This window comes from Armigeres subalbatus, chromosome 3, assembly GCF_024139115.2.
Source record: "Armigeres subalbatus isolate Guangzhou_Male chromosome 3, GZ_Asu_2, whole genome shotgun sequence".
NCBI classification, from domain to species: Eukaryota; Metazoa; Arthropoda; class Insecta; order Diptera; family Culicidae; genus Armigeres; species Armigeres subalbatus.
Genome location: NC_085141.1, coordinates 187,274,503 through 187,298,173, shown reverse-complemented (window position 1 = coordinate 187,298,173; position 23,671 = coordinate 187,274,503). Strand labels below are relative to the sequence as shown.

The following is a 23,671-nucleotide window of genomic DNA, read 5'->3' as shown; positions in this document are numbered from 1 at the left end:
AACAAGTAGAACCACCTACTCTACATAATTTAATATTGTGAATAAGAACAACATTGATTGCAGAATTTAAAGGTGATCCATTTTGCCCCGCTGTTTGACCCATCTTACCCCGGCATTTTTTGATTGACAGAAAAATAGACTTCCAGATATCATGATTCTTCACTGCACATGTGTTTTGTCCGTTTATGTTTTCGTACAAAGCAACAACTGATGTTTCCACCCTAAACGCTAAATCATATAAAAATAAATCAACGATAGATGACACTGCTACTAAATAAAGTGATTTTTATTGAGTTTTACTACTCGGCACGACATCTTGTGAGTAATTCACACTTCAGTGAGAAGAGCATTGCAAACTATCTCACATACTTTCTGAGAAATGAGTCGCGAGAATATTATTACCACCCATGATTCCATCGTCGTTGCTGTGTTATGAATGGAACGGCCGAACGCGTGTAGAACGTGAAGCGGCAAGCCCTGTTGATAGGATTATGTTACCTACCAATCATCCGTCCGTTTCTCTTGTTCCTCGTCTTCGTGGTAGAGATGAACTACGGGGATGCTATGCTCTGCATAATGTTGTCGGAGGGTAACCGGGCAACATTAAAACGTAACATAAATACAGACAGTATAAAAAGTGCTTCGTCGGAAGGAAATTGTTTACAAACAGCGCGGAGCGAGACGCTCATTTTGATTGTATTGGTTCTGCCACTGCATGATGATGTATCTAACCAGCCGATCGGATTGTGGGATAGAAGTCTGAACTGAGGGCTGGACGTTTAGTTTTGTTTGTAGCATCCATCGTATATGATGGCCGACGAGTCGGAAGAAGTTCGGTCGTTGCTTTCGCGGCACCGTTTGACCATAGTGCGGGATTTGGTCCAGACAAACCTAGTGCAGATATTGGTGAAAAATAGTGTAATTAATGTGGAAGATGAAGAATTGATCAATGGCGAGAGTGATCTGGAAAAAAAATGTGATCAGTTAATCGAGATAGTGGCCAGAGATGGCTTTGAGAAGTTCAAGCAGTTTTGCTATGCCATCGAGAATGAATGCAGCCAGCTGATTTCGGATCTGATCAACGACAAACTGTCGCAGTGTGGGGAAGGTAAGACTCCATCCAATATGGAAATTAATAATTTGTTTTATTAATTTATCATTGGTCCCAGAGTTCAGATGCTTCTCTGTAGTTGTGCATGGAATTCTGACTCAGTAATTGTTCTGATGACTGCGACGTTTTATTTCAATCATTTCTTTTAACCACTTTCAAAGCAATTGGTCTCGGTGATGTGTGGCTCTCCACCTTACCTCCATTACCAGCTAACGTTTCGGTGTTTTCGAAGGAAAAAAATAGCCCAGCTGAAATATCTTCGCCGAGTTTAATGCAATTTGTGCTTTTCTTTGCTTTCCTCATTTCATAAACAGTCTCGTTGATTTTGGCAGCTGGAATAGTGGCAGCAATATGTAGTTTGGGTCATTGCCTCTGCCTTGGACTTATTACCTATGTCTTTTGTGATAAATAAATTTAGAAACATTAGAGTTTTCGGAATCCATGGGATGCGATAGCATTACAGTTATTTTCAAATATATTTACAAAAACAACGATTGGGATCAGAGATTTTGTTTTAAATAAATCTTTAATTTCTTTTCAAATGCTCAGAAATTCTCAAACTTTCCAGCCGCTTAGACATGTATTTATAACACTGGAAGAGGAATAATAATACTAACAACTTTTTCTAAATGCAAAAATTTACAATGCACATACATATTATTCAGGCTTTCTTCAACAGCTTCTGATTGATTTTTGTTAGAATGGTGTGAAAAGCATGTACTCCAAAATCCGAGAAATGCTTTTCTTTCCGAATTCCTGAATGGTTAAGGTTATTCCAAGCTTGACTTTCTAAGATTTTACCTCGCATGTTATTCTTCGTAATCATTTTTTTTTTCAAGATTCTTTGAATTTCTATGGAATTTCATTGGTATTTTTTTACCCATTGATTTTTTGTTTAACTTCTAAAAACATTTTGAGGAAAATACATCACTCCTTCAAAAATTTCAGAAATTGTTTCAAAATCCAATATCCTTAGTCACTACAGCGCTTCCTCGTTCGCATATTGAATCATCGCTTACAAGATCTATATTATTATTTATTCAGACTAAGGCCGAAGTGGCCTGTGCGGTATATAAGAGTCTTCTCCGTTCGGCTCGGTCCATGGCTACACTTCGCCAACCACGCACGTCTACGGAGGGTCCGCAAGTCATCTTGACCTGATCGATCCGCCTTGCCCGCTGCGCACCTCACCTTCTTGTGCCCGTCGGATCGCTGTCGAGAACCATTTTCACCGAGTTATTGTCCGACATTCTGGCTACGTGCCCGGCCCACCGCAGTTGTCCGATTTTCGCGGTGTGAACGATGGATGGTTCTCCCAACAGCTGATGCAACTCGCCCAAGTAACCAAAAGTTCCTTTAAGAGTACGTTTTTCGCTTAAGCAGCTCTGTGAAGCTGATTAAGCGAAAAATGTACTATTAAAGGAACTTTTGGTTACTTGGGCGGGGTTCATTCGCCTCCTCCACGTACCGTCCGCCATCTGCACCCCACCATAGATGGTACGCAGCACTTTCCTTTCGAAAACTCCGAGTGCGCGTTGGTCCTCCACGAGCATCGTCCAGGTCTCGTGTCCGTAGAGGACTTCCGGTCTAATGAAGGTTTTGTAGATTGTCAGTTTGGTACGGCGAACTCTATTCGATCGGAGCGTCTTGCGGAGTGCAAAGTATGTACGATTTCTAGCCACTATGCGTCTCCGAATTTCTCTGTTGGTATCATTTTCGGCATATTCTTCTACCACCTCGATTTCATCACCACCGATGCCAACTCGCGGTGGTTGGCTCACATTGTCTTCTCTTGAACCTCTTCATATCATGTACTTCGTCTTCGACGTGTTGATGACTAGTCCGATCCGCTTAGCTTCCCTCTTCAGTCTGATGTAGGCTTCCTCCATCTTCTCAAAGTTACGTGCCATAATATCTATGTCGTCGGCGAAGCCAAATAGCTGGACGGACTTATTGAAAATTGTACCACTCGTGTTAATCTCTGCTCTTCGTATTACTCCTTCCAAAGCGATGTTGAATAGCAGACACGAAAGACCATCACCTTGCCGTAACCCTCTGCGGGTTTCGAAGGGACTCGAAAATGCCCCTGAAACTCGAACTACGCACATCACCCGATCCATCGTCGCTTTGATCAACCGTGTCAGTTTATCCGGAAAACCGTGTTCGTGCATTAGCTGCCATAGCTGGTCCCGATCGATTGTATCATATGCGGCTTTGAAGTCGATGAATAGATGATGTGTGGGCACGTTGTATTCGCGGCATTTCTGCAGTACTTGGCGAATGGCGAACACCTGGTCCGTGGTGGAGCGTTCGCCCATAAAACCCGCCTGGTACTGCCCCACGAACTCCTTGCAATTGGTGCTAGTCGACGGCATAAAATTTGGGACAGTACCTTGTAGGCGGCGTTCAGCAATGTGATTGCGCGATAGTTGCTACAATCCAGCTTATCGCCCTTTTTGTACATGGGACACACGACACCTTCCATCCACTTCCACTTCGCATCCACACGCTCGTTCGTAAGAAGGTTCCCGTTTATGTCCTTACCCATATCAGGTTGTGGCACGTGGCCCTTACGTGAACGGTTCAACTTCTCATAGAACTTTCGTGTATTATTAGCGCGGTACAGTTGCTCCGTCTCTTCACGGTCTCGATCTTCCTGCTGACGTTTTTTCCTCCGGAAAATCGAGTTTTGTCTGTTCCGCGCCTGTTTATATCGTGCCTCGTTCGCCCTCGTGCGGTGTTGCAGCAATCTCGCCCATGTTGCATTCTTCTCTTCTACTAACTGCTCACATTCGCCGTCATACCAGTCGTTTCTCTGATCCGGGGGCACCGTGCCAAGTGCAGCGGTTGAGGTGCTACCAATGGCGGATCGAATATATCTCCAGCCATCTTCAAGAGACGCTGCGCCTAGCTGCTCTTCCGTTAGGAGTGCCACTTCCAGCTGCTGCGCATATTCTTGGGCTAGTCTACCGTCTTGTAGCCGCCCAATGTTAAGCCGCTGCGTCCGACTTCGACGCGTGTTGTACACCGTCGAGAGTTTTGAGCGCAGGCATACTGCATCGAGGTAGTGGTCGGATTCAATATTCGCACTGCGGCAAGTGCGGACGTTCGTGAAGTCGGAGAAGAATATACCGTCGATTAGAATGTGGTCGATTTGGTTTTCCGTTTCTTGGTTAGGTGATCTCCATGAGGCCCTGTGGATATTTTTGCGGGGAAAGATGGTGCTTCGGACTACCATTCCGCGGGAGGCTGCGAAGTTTATGCATCGTTGGCCGTTGTCATTTGATACGGTGTGCAGACTATCCGATCCGATGACCGGTCTATACATTTCCTCCCTTCCTGCGCGTTCATGTCACCGATGACGATTTGGACGTCCCGCAGTGGGCATCCATCGTATGTCTGCTCCAGCTGTGCGTAGAACGCTTCTTTCTCGTCGTTGGGTCTCCCTTCGTGTGGGCAGTGCACGTTGATGATGCTATAGTTGAAGAAACGGCCTTTAATCCTCAGCTTGCACATCCTTGCGTTGATTGGCTGCCACCCAATCACGTGTTAGCGCATCTTACCCAGCACTATGAAACCGGTTCCCAGCTCGTTGATGGTGCCACAGCTTTGGTAAAAGGTAGCCGCCCGATGCCCGTTTTTCCACACTTACTGTCCTGTCCAGCAAATCTCCTGCAGCGCCACGTCGTCGAAGTTGTGGGGATGTAATTCATCGTAGATCATCCTGTCGCAACCTGCGAAACCTAGCGACTTGCAGTTCCATGTTCCAAGCTTCCAATCATTCGTCGCCTAGGTCTTTGCCGATTATATCGAGTCGCATTATCTCTTATATTGATCGTAGTTATTGGTTTTCCAGGCGGCTTATTGGGCCTGCGCAAACCACCTGTCTCGCCGGAGAGCCGTCGTGTTAGGGCTGTTTAGCGTCCCACCTAACACCAGGACTTGGGCTTGTGCGCATTGAGCGGCACACGGTCGCTTTGGCGGAGCCTACTTGCGGATACATGCAGCTTTTTATAGAGGTTTAACAGGGCCCACTGTCAAACCCCACCACATCCTAGGCAGGCGCCACAACTCGCAGATGGCCTGGGGAGGGATCATCAAGCCCTTGGACATAGTCCCTGCTGCCCCCGCTGCTTACAAGATCTGGTATATTTTGAATCGTGAACCAGTATTCTGGAAGACTTTGCAGTTGATCGACACCGTTACAAAAGTCTCCAAGAGTCCACCGACAGGGGCTCTTCGCTTATATCTTCATAGTTCTTCTAGAGTGCACTTTCAGATGGAACTCAGATTCCCCTACCAGCGAGTTCAGAAGATTTTTTTCATCCCTTGGATCTTGATTCAAAATTTCGGTGGCATCGGGGAGATTTTCATGATTCGTTTGATTCTAAGACCTCCTACTTGTATAATCTCGAGATTTGGCAAATCATCTATTTCCCTCATCCAAACTGGAAGCAGCGTGAGCTTACCGTGCAACAGTTATTTCCATGATGACGTTTGTCTTCCAAATAGTGCTGCCGTACGACTTCCGGCATTTAAGCGATCGGGACCGGGGTCGCCAACCACGCAATCTGCGGAGGGTCCGCAAATCGTCCTCCACCTGATCGATCCACCTTATTCGCTGCGCACCTCGCCTTCTTGTCCCCGTCTGATCGTTGTTGAGAACCATTTTCACAGGATTACTATCCGACATTTTGGTCACATTACGTGGTCGATTTTCGCGGTGTGAACGGTGAATGCTTCTCCCAACAGTTGATGCAACTTGTGGTTCATTCACCTCCTTCACGTGTTTAAACACCACCGTGTTTAAACAGCTCTCCTGGTAGTTGTGGGTTTTGTTGTTTTTCAGCCAGCCGATCTCCTCCTGAATTTCCTGGAGATCCGGAACCGGAAGACGTATGTCCTGTGTGTGTGCTCCCAGGTACGTTACCATACCGCCACCGTTGTCTGCCACATCGCCATTCAGGCGCTCTACGTAGTGCGGCCACCTTTGGATCAGAAGAAGGTTCCCGTTTATGTCCTTAAACATTTCATGCTGTGGCACGTGGCCCTTACATGGATGGTCCAACTTCTGATAGAACTTTCGTGCATTATTAGCGCGGTACAGTTGCTTCCGTCTCTTCACGGTCTCGATCTTCCTGCTGGCGCTTTTTCCTACGGAAAATCGAATTTTGTCTGTTCCGCGCCCGTTTGTGTCATGCCTCTTCCGTTGGGAGCGCCACTTCCAGCTGCTGCGTGCAGTCGTGGGCTAGTCTACCGTCTTGTAGCCGCCCAATGTTTCGTCGCGGCGAACGACTTCGACGCGTGTTGTACACCGACGAGTGCTTTGAGCGCAGTCATACTACCACTAACCACGAGCACTAACGTATACTATGCACATATCGTTGAGGCTTTGACGACTTTTCTCGTTTATTTTATTCTAGTATTTATAGTCTCCATGAGGTACACGTTTTGGTGGAACTCCGATTCCTTCAATAGCAGATCATGCTGCTTCAATCTTGATTCGAAACTTATTTGAGGATAACCAGATGATAATTTTGTATTGACTTAATTCTTTCAACTTAATGCCTCCGACCACCTCATCGAGACCATACGCCTGACCAGGATGGCTGCAGGTCGTTGACGACACTCGTTCGACTGCGATGGGTGACTTAGAGGCTTCCATAGAACTTGTGGCAAGTGTGAATCTCGGTGACTCTATGCAAATTTGGACTTTGGCGACTAAATTTTTATTGTGAATGAAATTATTTTAAAAACACGCCAATCCAACACATAATCAATGTGCTTCTGCAACACGATCGATCCCACACTTCGATGCAGAAATTATGTTTTTCACTTCGCGTTCTCCCTGATTAGCTGGCGTGACCAGCAGCCGAATAGCACGTAAAATAATATGCGTGAAATAATAAAAATGGCAACCGTGAGCCCGTCCCGCACCTCGAAAACGCGAGCGAATTTGGTCCTAGGTTCCGGGAATCCTGTCCTTAACAAAAATTCTGCTTTGCGAGGCAGAATTTTCCTTTTCGCGTCCTCTTGGACTAGCTGGCGTGACTCTCAAACTGTTCAACCAATTTTCTGATCTGCGAGGCGTAACCAGCAGCAGCACAGCAGACTATTGCAATGTTGGATCAATCATGAAAAGGAAACCCAAATGAACCACGTCCTAGTGGACGGTAAATTCTTCTCCAACATCACGAACGTGCGTTTTTTTTCTATAAGACGTTAAATCGCTCATATAAGGGCCACGGACAGCACGGACTATGTCCAAGGGCTTGACGACCCTTCTACTAGCCCCTGCGAGTTGTGAGGCTTGCCTAGAATGTGATGGGATTTGACAGTGAGCTCTGTTAAACTTCTGCAAAAAGTTGCATGTTCCGCACTCAAGGAGCACTAACCCAACGTGCGATTTTTTACCAAGAAAGCACGGCTCACAACAACTTCTGTTCCCCATGTTATCATCGTCCGATTGCCGACAATCGGCGCAGACCACAATGACAAATAGGGACTATCGATTGGAAGCTCGGTACGGGGAACTGCAAATCTCCTATAACTCCGGAAGCACTATAATGATGATAAGGACGTATTCTGCCTACTATTGAAAAGTTCAGCGCTCATCGGGCAGACAACCCGAATGCAATCCAGTTTGCATGATTCGTCGAGAAATCATAAAACTAAAAGAATCCGGTGTATAATAGAATTGTTTTTCTGTTATGCGATGCCTATGCACGCGAATGTTCATCGCTTAACAGTCATAAAAACGATTTTTACGTACAAAAGTGGACGTGTGTTTCATATCCGACGTTGCACGTTAGGGAAAGTTTATAATTAAACTGATAAGCTTTGCACCACTAGATTTTGATGCAATTTGTATCGTTAAACGATTTTGAATCGTACATTATTATACGATGTGTGGTTGTTTGGGCCTACGAATGAGAGCCACGATTAATTGATTTAATTGAACATCGAGTCTGAACATTATCTGGTGAAGGTTAAACATATCCCAAAACTATCCGTCATTAAAGATATTCCAACACTCCTTAGTGTGCGCGCCTCAGTGTTCGGTTTGCTTCTCGTAACACCTCTCCTAACAATCTCTCTAGCACATGCGTCTGTGCCCAACTCTGCTGCTTGCACTGCGCCTCTTGATGCTCTACCAACTAGCTTCATAATGTGTTGATCTCAAGTTCCTCCTAGATTCCAGCTGACCAGCCAGCCAGTGGTTTATATGAAATATCCCGAAAATCGGCGCTTGGAAAGGCGGGACACCCCGTTTGGCAAGTGTAACATTGTTCGAATTGGAATCTTGTAGGATAATTTATTCTATACCTAGTTAATCTACACTACTGTTGACTACCGAAAAATTAGTGAGATTTTTTATTTACATTTGGTTCATACTACATGCTGAGGAGGAGGCACTGCATATGGATTATTTCTCATACAAATATTTTTTTTTGTTGATATGGAGAGTAAGAAAATGACAGACCCCTCCCCCATAAGTGCTTACGTAATTAGTGTATGGCTTCCAATGAAGAACTGGTGGTAAATGCTTCTAAGACGGAACCGAGCGCGACAAGCCCCCCTAGTGAGCAGTATTACAAAAGACGAGATACCTTCGAGGTTGTCGAGTAATTCGTCTACGTTGGTAGCTACTAGCAGCTGACAGTATTGTTAGTCGTGAAATACGAAGGCGCATCATCTGTGGAAATCGGGCCTACTATGGGCTTCAGAAGAAACTGCGATAGAAAAGATGCATACCAGCACAAATGTATCATGTACAAAACACTCGTAAGATCGGTACTTATGACCATGGACAACGAGCCACGAGCTCGCTCAACTCTACGACGAATTCAGTATTCAGAAGATGACAAAAGATGGAAGAATACGAAGTTTGCAAGATGATGTTGCAATACGAATGTTGCAATACGAATGCATGTTGCAAGAAAGCCGGACAACGATCTTGCAAAGATGGTATTCGCTTCAGCACTGCGATGGATGTGGACGAACTTGATACAGAACGATTTTGCGAGCGTGAGGCGTAACCGATGATGGAAATATGTGGTCTTGAACCTTGTATTATGGTGCCAAATAGTTGTTTCAATATTATCTGTCTAGATGTGAGCTAAATAAATTAAATGAATGGGCCACGTACCACAGCCTGATATATGTAGTGGCATAAAAGGGAATTATTTCACGAACGAGGTTTCTAAGCCAAGTTACCATTTCTGCATTCGCATATAATGAGGCTAACATGATGATACTTTTATGCCCACGGAAATCGAGACAATTTCCAATCCGAAAATTGTCTAGACCGGCACCGGAAATCGAACCCAGCCACCCTCACCATGGTCTTGCTTTGTAGCCGTGCATCTTACCGGACGGCTAAGGAGGACCCCAGGCGTAGGATTACCAATCCGGAGATTCGATTCTTGGTCCGGTCTAGGATGTTTTCGGGTTGGAAACTTTCTCGACACCCTGGTCAAAGTGTATAAATTGTACTTGCCACACAAGATGCATACTGAGGATATGCTAATAGAATACTTAGTCAGGCCAAGTTTCAGTTGGCATGTAGAGCCATTGAAGAAGAAAAAGACACTGCATTGGCTTCACAAGGTTAAACTTAGTTTTTCACCATATTTTGTTTCAATTCGATACATTTAAGCTATTTATGACGAAATATACTATCAGCTTGTATTGAAGTACACTGGATTCTGTTTTCACACGATTTCCTTTCTCTCATTTTTGCACTTATCCTGAATGTTTAACGCATATCAAATATCATGTAATTTTCCTTTGATTTATTCAGCAAAAAATTGGTGGTAAGTTGAAGTCACGTGATCAAAAATACGTGCGAAAAAAATTGTGTAAAAATAGAATCCTGTGTACCTATATTTGTTTCATTATTAAATTTACGTTTAGTTACATAGACGATTATGCTACATTACATCTTCTTCTTCTTCTTCTTCTTATTGGCATTACATCCCCACACTGGGATAAAGCCGCTTCGCAGCTTATTAACTGCGAGGTTTCTAAGCCAGGTTATCATTTTTGCATTCGTATATCATGAGGCTAACACGATGATACTGTTATGCCCAGGGAAGTCGAGACATTTTCCAATCCGAAAATTGCCTAGACCGGCACCGGAAATTGAACCCAGACACCCTCAGCATGGTCTTGCTTTGTAGCCGCGCGTCTTACCGCACGGCTAAGGAGGGTCCACATTACATTACATGCTACATTACATGTATAACAATATTAACCAGTCATTCATGTTATTTTCGCAAGCAACACTATCACATGCCGTTACGCTTCAATGAACCACTTGGTTCACACAGTGTAACATTAGTTTGCATCGAATCTGCGGCCCGAACAGAGTTCACAGACAAAAGACTCAGTGATCCATAACTGATTGAATTTCTGTTGTTTGCTTTCTGATATCAACCGATGGTTGGTTACAAACAATGTTAAAAGCCGCAGCCCGTCGCCAAAAGTTTTGGTTAGTTTGTGTTGGGCTATCGCTGCTCTGAAAGGCCCTGGGCCTGGGGTACTTTTATATTCGCTTGGACGTTTTCCACTGTTGGTGGATGGATCGAATTTTATAGTATGTATAGTTAGGCAATTACGATAAGAGTTTGATTGATGGTTCTTCCATAGCATTGCTCATGTGCAGGGCTTGTAAAAAGTGCAGATTTGTGAATATACTCTATGATAATTTGTTGCATGGAAATTCTCAGATTCATCGAGAGAGAGGAGATACACATATTCGATGTACTGTGTTTGTCGCACAAATACTGCACGAGAGAGTTGTCGTACTTCATTTTTGCGTATGAAGTATTGTTGCTCGGTGTTGCAACCTACTCACAACATCATTTAGCGACAAAGCTTCTCTCTCGCTTTGCTTGTGTTGCTGGCATTATTTACTGGTTTGTTTTGCTCGGAAGTTCCATTTCTACGGGTCGGGACCGAGAAGGATTGCTTCATGCTACAACATGGCACTGAGGAGATACATGTTTAATTCGTTCAGTACTGTAGTAAGAGAGCGTATAAACACAGTCAACATACGTTCACAATTCGCATGCTGGAAGCGTGCAATAATAGAATGGTGGAGCATGGGGAATGCTCTTAAATTTTGAACTATGAAAACAAACTTATTAACGGGTGGCCACTACAAAACGGGAATTTCAATAATTCAATTGTTTTCTATGAGAACATTAATGCTTTCAGAGAAATAATACCTTATGTGAAACAATCCTAAGAATATTCAGAAAATTGTCGCCCACAAACTTTTACTCCAGCATGTTCAGTTATAAAACAGTACAGTACTTTTAAGCGAACAAAGATTGTGGGAAAAGTACACGGTGGACAATATAAAGCGTGAAAATGTTTCGAAAACTGCTAAAGTATTTTTGGTCTTCTGAGCTCCATTGTATACAAACGTGATTTGAAGGCCAAAGACACGAAGCAACTCATCAATAGGATAAGAAGCAGCATCCGGAAATGGCATCCGTTAAACTACGCCGCGGACCACGAACCATACACTATCATTCATTAATCTATGTTTAAATACTAAGGACTACTCTTTATAATAACGTAAATCAGATTGAGCTGCACTCCCTTGCATTTTTTTCCAGAGCCATTTTTTCCATTCCCGCTATTTAGTGGCCACCCATTAGATGTGTTATTTTCAGGAACAACATTGCCAATGACAACAACATTTTCCTTTTTTGTAAATGTTAGGACAAACTCAACTCGCAATAAACGTTTGTCCCAAACTGCAACAGAATAGGACAATGATCGCCTGCCGCGCATTTCGAGAGTTAATCGATTTTCGACGATGTGTGTGTTAGGTTAAATAAGTATCAGTTATGGGCTGAAAGTCTCCCTAATAAAGAAACTGGAACTCAGCGTTGTCTTTATCCTCTGCAGATGAGGGCAAAGACAAAAGATATTTCAGTTACCAGATAAAGATTGTCGCTGTCGCACAGAGGGACGAATCCTTAGAAAGAGGGTCAAAAGGTCATTTTCCAAAATGATGTATTCTATTTTTTAAATATTTTTCTCGCATTATACAGGTTATAAAACATTGTGAAAAACTTTGGTTGAGTCAATTTGACGATAATGTGCTCATTGGGGTACCTTTGAAGTTGGCATGAAAACTGTTTTTAACACCATTGATACTATATAAATATGAAGTATGATATCTTTGCAATATTTTTCAAATTTGTTATCCAATCATTTCAAACTCAATACATCTTCAAAGATAACATAATCAACTATCAATTGCATACATTGTATCACAAATTCATGAAATATTAACCCTTGGATTATGGAGTTGAATTTGGGCTTATTTCGAAATTTACTCATTTCGTGGTGTTTTCATGTGGTCAGAAAACAATTTACCCATCATTACCCAGCGCTGAAAATCGCATGGCTACTACTTTACATTATATATTTTCAAACTAAACGAAATTTAGGGCCCGCCAGGGCCCGCAGGTTTTTTCCGAGGCATTTGAAAATGACGTAAAATACATGAAAATGTATGTATATGTACTGAATGCTACAATCACAACACTCGTTATGAATGTAGTTGAAAATGATAAAATTTCATCACAGTAAGTATAATAAACCCATTTGTTCTCATTTTAAGCCATATTTGTACTTTTGACCGTCTTTTTTTCAATCCGTCCCACTGTGCGTCGCTGTCCGGAACATCTTTTGCTGGCGAGGATAGGGGATCTAAATGTCAATGAAGGAATTTGACAGTTAGGTACCACACATGTTTCGGACAGCAGAACAAAGGGAACCGAAGTGACAATCTTTATCTGGTAACTAAAATATCTTTTGCAAAGATTTATCGCTCTTCTCTTTTATAACATTGCTTGTTTTTTTTTGCAATAGAAAATTTTGTATATATTTGTTTAGTAGGCTTGTGAGACAACCAGTTGAAAGTTGTGACATTCTACAAAGTTGTTCGAAAGATCAAACCCATTGTGGACAACATCTAATTAATTCGAAATTCATCCGCATGGTGGCACTAGCGTCTATGGGACTACCAGTTGAATACGATATCTCGGAATCTGTGAAATTTAAAGAGTTGTGACATTCTACAAAGGTGTTCGAAAGATCAAACCCATTGTGGACAACACCTAATTAGTTCGGAATTTATCCACTTGGCGGCGCTAGCGTATATGACACTACCAGTTGAATTAGATATCTCGGAATCTGTGAAATTTAAAGAGTTGTGATATTCTACAAAGTTGTTCGAAAGATCAAATCCATTGAGGAGAACATCTAATTAATTCGGAATTCATCCACTTGGCGGCGCTAGCGTATATGACACTACCAGTTGAATAAGATATCTCGGAATCTGTGAAATTTAAAGAGTTGTGATATTCTACAAAGTTGTTCGAAAGATCAAATCCATTGAGGAGAACATCTAGTTAGTTCGGAATTCATCCACTTGGCGGCGCTAGCGTATATGACACTACCAGTTGAATAAGATATCTCGGAATTTGTAAAATTTAGAGAGTTGTGACAATCTACAAAGTTGTTCGAAAGATCAAACCAATTGTGACTCATCCCCATCCCACCCATCTAATTAATTCGAAATTCATCCGCATGGTGGCTAGCGTCTATTTGAACGAAATATGCACATTCTACGAATGGTGCAATGAAAGCCTATTGCAACTGAATGTAAAAAAATGTAACCTTATATCATTCAGCAGAAAAAGAACAGCATCAAATCTCTCGATTAAATTAGGAAACCAGGTTGTAGAAAAATGCCAAAGAATTAGGGATTTGGGAAATAACGTTCATCGACCACTACAACACCATTATTCATAAAACAAATAATATGATGGGTTTTATAAAACGTTTCTGCTATAACTTTCATGACCCATACACAATTAAAACATTATTTATTGCTTATGTAAGGTCGATATTGGAATATTGCAGCATTGTATGGTCTCCATTTTCAATAACACACGAAGAAAGATTAGAATCAGTACAAAAGCAATTCCTATTATTTGCTCTTCGTAAATTAGGTTGGACAACATTCCGACTTCCATCATATGAGGCAAGCTTATAAACATTCAATCTTTGAAAGAGTGTCGCGAAACTGCAATGGTTTTATTTATTAACGATATAGTTTCGCAGCGTATTGATTCAACAAACATTTTATCGAAATTAAAATTCTACATACCATCTCGACAACTGCGTCATAGGCATACATTTTTAATTAATCACTGCCGTACAAATTATGCAAAATTCGGACCTCTCAATCAGATGATGGCCATCTATAATCAACACTGCGAAACTATTGGCTTTACAATGTCTCGGCAGAACCTAAAAAAAATATTTTGTCACAATTCGAAACCTACACATCTAAATTTACATTAAATCGCAAAATTAAACACTACTTAACCAAACTATTTTTATTTTTATACACTATAATACCGTATTTATAGCATCAAGAAAATATAGAAAAACATGTATATTGTATATGTAGGGTAACGGTACCAATAGTGGAGGTATTAGTAGATCCTCAAAATAAGATATTTTTAAAAAATTGATAATTATGGGAAATATACAGTTTTAATATCTTAGCCAATAGATAAACTAATAAATTTGCTAACAAAAATGAGAAAGATGTCATTTAACATCAACAATTGCCAAATATTGCTTGCACCACTATGGGTACACTGTTCCTTTAGTGGCGGTAAAAATTAATTTTGGTTCCCATAGTGGTGCTATCAATTGGTTTCTAATGAGACTCGCCACTATTGGTACAGTTGCACCACTATAGGTGCAAGGGAGTCAATTTTGTTAAGGAAAATCATTGTTTTCAATAGTTTATCAAGCGAAATCTTTAGATAAGTTGCATTTAAAAGGATATTTAAAGCACGATGTATCAACTGAAACCTTCGTAAAGTGTATAAATATGATAAATCTCATTAAAACCCCACTACCTCCACTATTGGTGCTACCTCCACTAAGGGTACGGTTACCCTACTAGTCTACGTCGGTTGACGAAATAAATACATAAATAAATAAATAAATGAGACTACCAGTTGAATAAGATATCTCGGAATCTGTGAAATTTAGAGAGTTGTGATATTCTACAAAGTTGTTCGAATGTCAAACCCATTGCCAAAAATGTCTTATTACTTATTTCGTAATTCATCCGAAAGGTGGCACTAGCGTCTATGAGACTACCAGCTGAATTAGATATCTCGGAATCAGTGAAATTCAAAGAATTTTGATATTCCACAATGTTGTTCGAAACAAGGTGAATACAAACAGGTGTAGCAGTATGCCAATTTCATGATTCAGCCATCTTGGATTTTAATATGGGGCAGCCACCGAGTTTGTTTATGTTTTGCACTGAAAATGAATTTTTCACCCCCGCGCTAGTCTCTCCCATCTACTGTCCAAGTGAGTGAACCCTGATATAAGAACCCTGGTTCGAAAGATCAAACCCTTTGGAGAACATCTAGTTGGCCCTGACGGCAGCGCGAAAACAAAATGGGGGCTGGGTGATGCTTTTTTGTTTCACCCGGCAAAGCATATAGGACGTCAATTTTAAAAGCTTATTAGAAATTTAAAACACGTTTTAGCCAAAAATAATTAGATTTTTCGGGTTAGAAGTTTGATTTACTTTTAGATTAATAACACGAAAGTCGAATTATTTCGATTAAAAAAACATGTGTTGATAAGTAGCCTAACATGTAATTTTCCAAAATTCTAACCATACATATTCAATTTTTTTTTTCGAAATTCATTTGCTTGGCGGCACTGGCGCATATAGGTATACCAGAATTAGATATCTTAGAATCTTAAAAATTTAGAAAGTTGTGATATTGCATAAAGTTGTTCGAAAGATCAAAACCATTACGATGAACATCTCATTATTTCTAAATTCATCCGCCTGGCAGCGCTTGCGCATATAAGACTATCAATTGAATTAGAAATCTTGGAATCTGTAGAATTTAGCGAGTTGCGATATTTTACAAAGTTGTTAAAAAGATCAAACCCATTACGCAGAACATCTTATTAATTTGAAATTCATCCGCTTGGCACCGCTAGCGTATATGAGATCACCAGTTGAATGAGACATCTTGCAATCTGTAGAATTTAGATAGTTGTGTTTTTACAAAGTTTTTCGAAGGATCAAAACTATTACGGTGAACGTCTGATTAATTCAGAATTCATCTGCTTGGCGGAGCTAGCGTATATGAGAGAATTAGATATCTCGGAACTTATAAAAAATAGATTTTACACCAAGCTGTTATATATCAGAATCTTTTAATTCTGAGAGTTGTGATGTTCCACAGAGTTAGAATGATCAAAACCTTACGGTGAATTAAGTCCTTAACTCGGGATTGATTTTTTAGGTGGCGGAAACGCACATGAGGCTACCAATTGAATTAGATATCACAGAATATGTATCATTTAGAGAGTTATGATTCTCTATAAAGTTGTTCGGGAGGTCAGAACCATTAGAGTAGAGTGGGGCAAGAGTACGCACTTAGTTTTCAATGGATCATGTGGCCCTTATGAAGCAAGCTTCTGCATATCAAATCAGTGTCGATGATTTACATACTCTTCCTTTATGTTACCCAGTAAAAAAAATATAAAAATTATTGAGATTCGTTTTAGTAGAACCCTTATTGCAAGTCAAGTGAAAAACGCACTCTTACCTCACCGGTGGGGTAAAAGTGCGCATCGGGTGGGGTAAGAGTACGCATTTATCCAATCATGTGCTTTAAGTATATATTAACACAAATAAGAATTAATATCATTTAATTGATGTTTAATGAGCAAATATTAGGGAATGTTTAAAGATTACGTAACTCTTAAAGGGGGAGGGGGTCCTAAAAATGTGCGCTTTCATACGAAAAAACATTGTTTTTTATATATACAAAAAACTACAGAGGTAAAAATATATATCAGGTTTCGCGTGGCGTATACAAAGGCATTTTCCTTAAAGAAAGTCCACCAATCACGTAACGTAAAATTTGGCTATTTCATCACCCTTCCCCCTATCTTACACTATTTGTATGAATCCTCTAAAAATTATATGGATCGTCACACATCTCGCAACCCCTCCCAGCTAAACGTTGCGTAATTTATGAATGTTTCTTTTGATTAAATGAAATTATTATTTAGAAGAAATTATGTTTTCGTACTATGTTTAGGTGTACAACAAGTCTTAATAGAATTTCATTATTTCGCTTCAGTGCTTTGTTCGCTAAGTTCTTTCTAACACCGAATTACTTCAACTTATCCTAAAAACTTGTGACAATTTTCGATTTCTGTCCCCTTTTTCTTAGTTTTGGATCTTTACGCGTTGGAAGTAGTCTTATTTCGGTCGGTGATACGGGTTTGACATCAGAACTTGAAGATTCACATGCGTACTCTTGCCCCACCGGTTCCTGCGTACTTTTACCCCACAGTACCAAAAATTATTCAAGTAATGGTTTTGACTTCTTAGAAAACCAACCGGATTGGTGTTCTGTACCATAAAGTACTCTATACAATAGGTTATCGAAATGGTATACTGTTCACCTGATTGAACGTATATATGGTAATGAAATACTAGTTGCGGAAACCCAATTATTTTTAGCAAAATGACCAAAAAGTTATCTAACTCCATATCTTGTTGGCGCTAGCGTACACAAAACTAGTGGAATATGTGAAATTTAGAGAGCTGTGATGTCTTCAATCACTATCAACAACCACCGCTGCTGCACCATCGATGATTGCCCCCAACGCCACACTGCGGTAGCCGTTTTCGCAGACAAACAGGAATAACACTCGTCAAATCTCCATCGTTCACTGATTTACTGGTCAATTCAAATAATCATTAGTTGGCCAATTGATTACTCGTGGCGTACGCATCGTGATTTGCCAAATTAACTGAAATAGACAGTTGTCGTTAGTGTTTGAACGACGATGAATTTGATGAGTGAATGTTCAATATGTTATGTCTGTTTGTCTGTGCTTTAACGTAATGATTTCGACCTTTCGAACAAACTTTGTAGAAGACGGCTTCTTTCTAAGTTGAATAGATTCCAAGATATCCTACCTTGCTGAAAGTCTTGTGTACACTAGCGCCTTTGGGTGTGCGAATTCCGAACTAAACTTATCTCCAACATAAAGGTTTTGACTTTTCGATAAACTTTGTAGAAGACGATGAATTTTTAAGCTAAATAGATTCCGAGATATCCTACCTTACCGAAACTCTCACGTACATTAGCGCCGTTGGGTAGATGAATTCTGAACAAAACTAATCTTTAACATTTGTTTTTTTTTTGTAGAATACAGCTACTTGCTAAATTGAATAGATTCTTAGATATCCTACTTTGCTGAAAATCTTTTGTACACTAGCGCCTAATTGCAGTAACTTAAACTAAATGATTGGAATTTTGTTATTATTTACTCTAACTTACTGAAACTATAGCTATAACTCTGTTACTAAAGGAATTCAAGCAACGAACCACACTAGAAGTCTACCATACAACACATTTTGAAACTCAGCTTTTGGGATGAGTTATTGACAAACTACTAAATGATTGATAACATCCTTGACTTTAGGTCTAGATTCCGAGATATCTTATCTTATAAGTCTCATGAACAATGAATTCCGAAATAAACTAATTCTCAACAAAATAGTATTGACCTTCCGAAGAACTTTGTAAAATACGACTACTTTCTTAATCTAACCGCTTCCATAGTAGGCGAAAATGCGCGTTGTGAACTTCCCATGCGAAATATCCATAAGAATCTTAATTTCAGTTTTTCACGATTTTATCAACCTTACCATTGACTTTCGCATGAGGAAATATCATATAAACCCGTCGGAAACGATACCGAACATATCTGCTGAAGGAATGAAGAAAATCCATCCAGCCGTTTTCGAGTTATGCGGATACGAACACAAACCATTTCATTTGTATTATAGGTACTAGTTGACCCGGCAGACGTTGTCCTGCATAGTAGGCGGAAATGCGCGCTGTGAACTGCCCATGGGAAATTTCCATACAAATCTTCATTTTAGTATTTCATGATTTACTCAACATAACTAATGATTTTCCACAGAGGAAATATCATATAAACCCGTCGGAAACTATTACGAATTTAACTGCTGAAGGAATGAAGACAATCCATTCAGTCGTTTTTGAGTTATGCGGATACGAACACAGACCATTTCATTTTTATTATAGGTATAGATAGAGAAGAAGATAGAAGATGACTAGTCGACCCAGCAGACGTTCTCCTGCATAGTAGGCGAAAATGCGCGTTCTGAGCTGCCCATGCGAAATATCTTAATTTTAGTTTTTCATAATTTCTCCACCCTTACTCGTGATTTCCGCATGAGAAAATAAAAATATCATATAAACCCGTTGGAAACAACAACAGATATAGGGGAACTGTTCCGTTTTCCATCTCACTGAACATATATTCATCTTATCGCAAAACAAAAATATACAGCACCAATCTCGTGGCTTCTTTTTGCTAACACGCGTGCTCACTGCTGAAAAAAATTACAAAAATAAGAAACAAACCATATTCCTTTTCATTGCTTTGTTTTTGATGGGATGGAAATAGGAGCTATGGAATGAAGTGCCAAACCGTTCCCCTATTTGCAGAAGGAATGTAGAAAATCTATCCAGCCGTTTTCGAGTTATGCGGATACGAACACAGACCATTTCATTTTTATTAGGGGTTTGGCAGGTTTTGTTCTATTATTGTCAGGGGCGTTTCTGTTGTCCAAATTTTATGAAATTCGGCCACAATATTCTTTGATATGCAAAGAATGTTTAAGCCAAATTTGAGCATAATTGGTTAAAGAAAACCCCCTGACAGGGACAATAATAGAACAAAAACTGCAAAAGCCGTCATCTCCCTATATAGAAGATAGATTATACCCAATTAGTCTCTAGCCCTTCGAAATAACCGCATTTTTCTGTTGCGCGTGTGGATCAAAGCTGCTTCGTAAAAACATGTATTCAGAGAGAAGCGCTACATTTGTCTCGTATATTGCAGCCTGAGAACAGTTGCAAAATTTAGAATTGTTTTGCTTTGTTATGTATCAACTTCTCTCGTAATACAACGCAGGAGTGACATCAACACAAGAGTTCGCTACAATCGCTTCCCTCGGTAGGCGATCAAATAACGAACATGTATGATTCAGTAGCTTATGTGTGACAAGAGCATCGAAGCTTCGTGTTGCTTGCCGAATTTGTTTCCTCACTACCACTGGCTGCTTGTGAAGCAAGCAAGAGAATGAGGCATGCGTGGTTTGCTCATCTTCATTGGATTGCAAGCCCTGCTCATGTGGGAACTCTGGAGAACAGAAGCTAGGCGTGGAAAGAATTCCAAAACCCTTCTCTACGAAGAACAGTTGGTTCTCTCTGTATCAGCTTTCCACTTGAAGACTCTTCAGCTCATGTTTCTCAATATATTTTTCTTCTCCTCTGCTATCCACACTACCTTCTGGGATAAGTACCATCGGTGAATTGAAACAGGTTTTTGTATTCTATCTCCACACATGCTTCAATTAAACACTTCCTCGACAACGTCACCCAACTTTGCATTTATGATGAATAGTGGACGTATTAGTTCTTACTGTAAGGTCATTTAACTTTTCGGAAAAACTAATTCTGTATGTAAATTATTTGCATGCATGAAGACTAAACGATTCAGAAAGGTTTGTTTCACTTCATGCTACAAAAATCAAGAACAATGCATACAAATGCTATATACCTGACTGAAACTCTCACGAGTTTATTCTATCCTAGATGGACATTAAGAGTGAGTGTTGGATGGATCCGCAACCATTGGCATTGATTTTATCTTAAAAATCTTCTTTTTGTAGAAGGGATTTGTTTGTAATTGATTAATTTGAAATTTAATCGTTGATTGCGTTTATTGTATTGCTGAAAATTACTAAAATTTTCTGGATGTGTGAAAGTTTTAACACATATTTGAAGTAAGTCAATGTACATTGTTTTAGTCAGATGAGAGTCATCATGAGACTATTAAGTGATTGACGGTCTATGTCTGAAAATGAGTCTTATTTGTGATGCATTAATCTTATTTCCCATAAAATATCTCAGTTCTGCATTTACTAATCTAGATTTCATCCACGATAGTAATGAGTTGTTTTTTGTATTTGTTCATTCACGCTTTCAGATTCCACCGAGAATGCCTCCATACAGGCAAACGACGACTCGTCGATCAAGAACGGAAGGTAAGTGTGTCATCATCATCGTGCTATCCGGCCCGGCGCTATGGGGTGAGAGGTTGATGTGAATAAATGGGCGTAATTGTTATGTTGTCGGAAGAACTGGTTTAATCAGTTACATGCATCCGGTTCGCCCATGGTCACTTACTGGAGCACGAGTGTCGGAACACTACGGGGCTTGTTTTTTTTGCTTCAGTTGGAACTTGTTTGCTTTTTATATCTGATTATTTGGTATATTTAACATGTGAGTCAAAAAATATTGTAACCCAAGTAGGTAACGAACAAGTGAAGACAAGAAATGATGCAAAACACCTGTTATTTTGCGTTCGTTGCTATGTTGCGTATTAATTATTTATAGCTTCATGTATGAGGTTGATATGCATTTCGTGAATGAAGTATGTTGAAAGGATATCTACGATGAAGTGAGAATGCATGAATGGAGGCACATTCTATTCAATGGTTATAAATAACCATTGGTTTAACCTTTTTTCTGAACAGATAAGTTCTCTTAAAAAATATTCCTTGATATAAAGAGATGTTTGATACTAGGTTCATGTTGTGATGTCTAGGCTAGTTACGAGGAAGGATGGTATCAGCAAACATTTTTTCTTTTGTTTACGAAAAAGCAAATGCTTGTGCTCGTCTAGTTGAGGTTTTCATCTATTCAAAAATATGTAACAACTTTTCTTTTGCGAACATTGTGCTAAGTAGGGCACTGTATCGTCCTATATATCGCAATAAAGACGTGAATACCATGACTATATAGTCATCGAATTCATGCATTTATTGAAATAAAAACCCTAATTAATCCACCTAGCGGTGTTGGTGCCTTTCTCGTGCAAAAAAATACAAAAAAATATGAGTGTGTGTTTTTTAGCGTGTTTTGAGCATAGAAAATAGTATTTTGGCCATAACTTCTGATCCCATAGTCCAATCTGGCCAATTTTCAATAGCAAACAATGGGACAGGATTCTCAGTCGAATGGAACTTGTTGCGAGTAATTCGGCCAATGCTAAGTTTCAAAAAGTGTGTCTACAAAATTTTGTACACATATACACACTCACATACATACATACATAACACTATGGGTCTCCGAGCCTTCTATCAAAAGTTTGGTTTTGGAGTCATCATATAGCCTTTACGTATACTTAGTATACGAGAAAGGCAAAAAACCTGATAATGAATGGCAGTTAATTTTACTCTATTATTATGATCTTCATATCAAGGCTGTAACAATTTCACATTTGCAATTTTAACTGTGCTAGATTTCTTCCTAAAGATAAAAGTCAATGTTTGTATAAGAATTGTAGTGGTTCGAAGCGATACAAATTAGTTTCAATACTGCTCTGTTTTTGCACCACTACTTTTTGAAGAAATGCTGTTTGAATAATTAAAACAAACAAACATACAACCATTCAAACTTGTGAACATGCACAGATGAAAAGTAATGAAAGTTGAAACTAAGGAAGGAAGGTTCGATTTAGTCAAATCTCAACACACTTAATTTTTTTACCGGGATCTCAGCAATTTGTTGAACTTTTACCGGCACAGCCGGTTTTGACGTAAACTACGTCTAAGGGGAAGACTCGGATACAGCCTGATAAATGAAAATTTCCAAATCCGAGACCGTCACGAAATCATGTAAGATTTTGAACGTTAATAGCGTATTCATCTCTCGATGAATTTTTGAGATTTATATATCAGTCGACTCGGAAACTTGATTATCAACGTTAAACTATGGTATTGGACCTCATTTTCCCGTTCACAACGTGAGTCTCATTTCGGCCGTCGTTCACTGTGGTTGACGTTTAGTGCGGTGCTTCACACCAGTTTGGCACAAAAAGTAGATCCAGAGCAGTGACCGCGGTTGAAAAAAAGCATACATAGTGTGTAACGTGATATACATACAAGCGCATGTTTGTGCAAGGATTCATTTCATTCATTTATTTAGTCTACATCTAAACAGATAACACTGAATCAACAATTTGACGCCACAATACACAGTTCGAGGCCGTTACCTGCCGGATCGGAAGCGAAAACCATCTTTGCAGGGTTGTTGTCCGGCACTCTTGCAACATGCCCTGCCCATCGTACCCTTCCGGCTTTAGCTACTTTCTGGATACTGGGTTCGCCGTAGAGCTGGGCGAGCTCATGGTTCATTCTTCGCCGCCACACACCGTCTTGCACACCGCCAAAGATGGTCCTAAGCACCCGTCTCTCGAATACTCCGAGTGCTTGCAAGTCCTCCTCGAGCATTGTCCATGTTTCATGTCCGTAGAGGACAACCGGTCTTATTAGCGTCTTGTACATGACAC

General features: G+C 40.2%; 1 protein-coding gene across 1 annotated transcript in view; it reads left to right on the top strand.

Moving 5' to 3' along the window:
• The first annotated feature begins 553 nt into the window (after positions 1-553).
• The window catches only part of LOC134220672 (tight junction protein ZO-1), a 192,624-nt gene continuing 169,506 nt past the window's right edge, over positions 554-23,671 (top strand). Inside the window, exons 1-2 of the mRNA XM_062699772.1 lie at positions 554-1,108; positions 21,305-21,362. Of these exons, the coding sequence (XP_062555756.1) occupies positions 808-1,108; positions 21,305-21,362 (359 nt within the window). The 5' untranslated portion in view covers positions 554-807. The remainder of the gene's footprint in view (positions 1,109-21,304; positions 21,363-23,671) is intronic.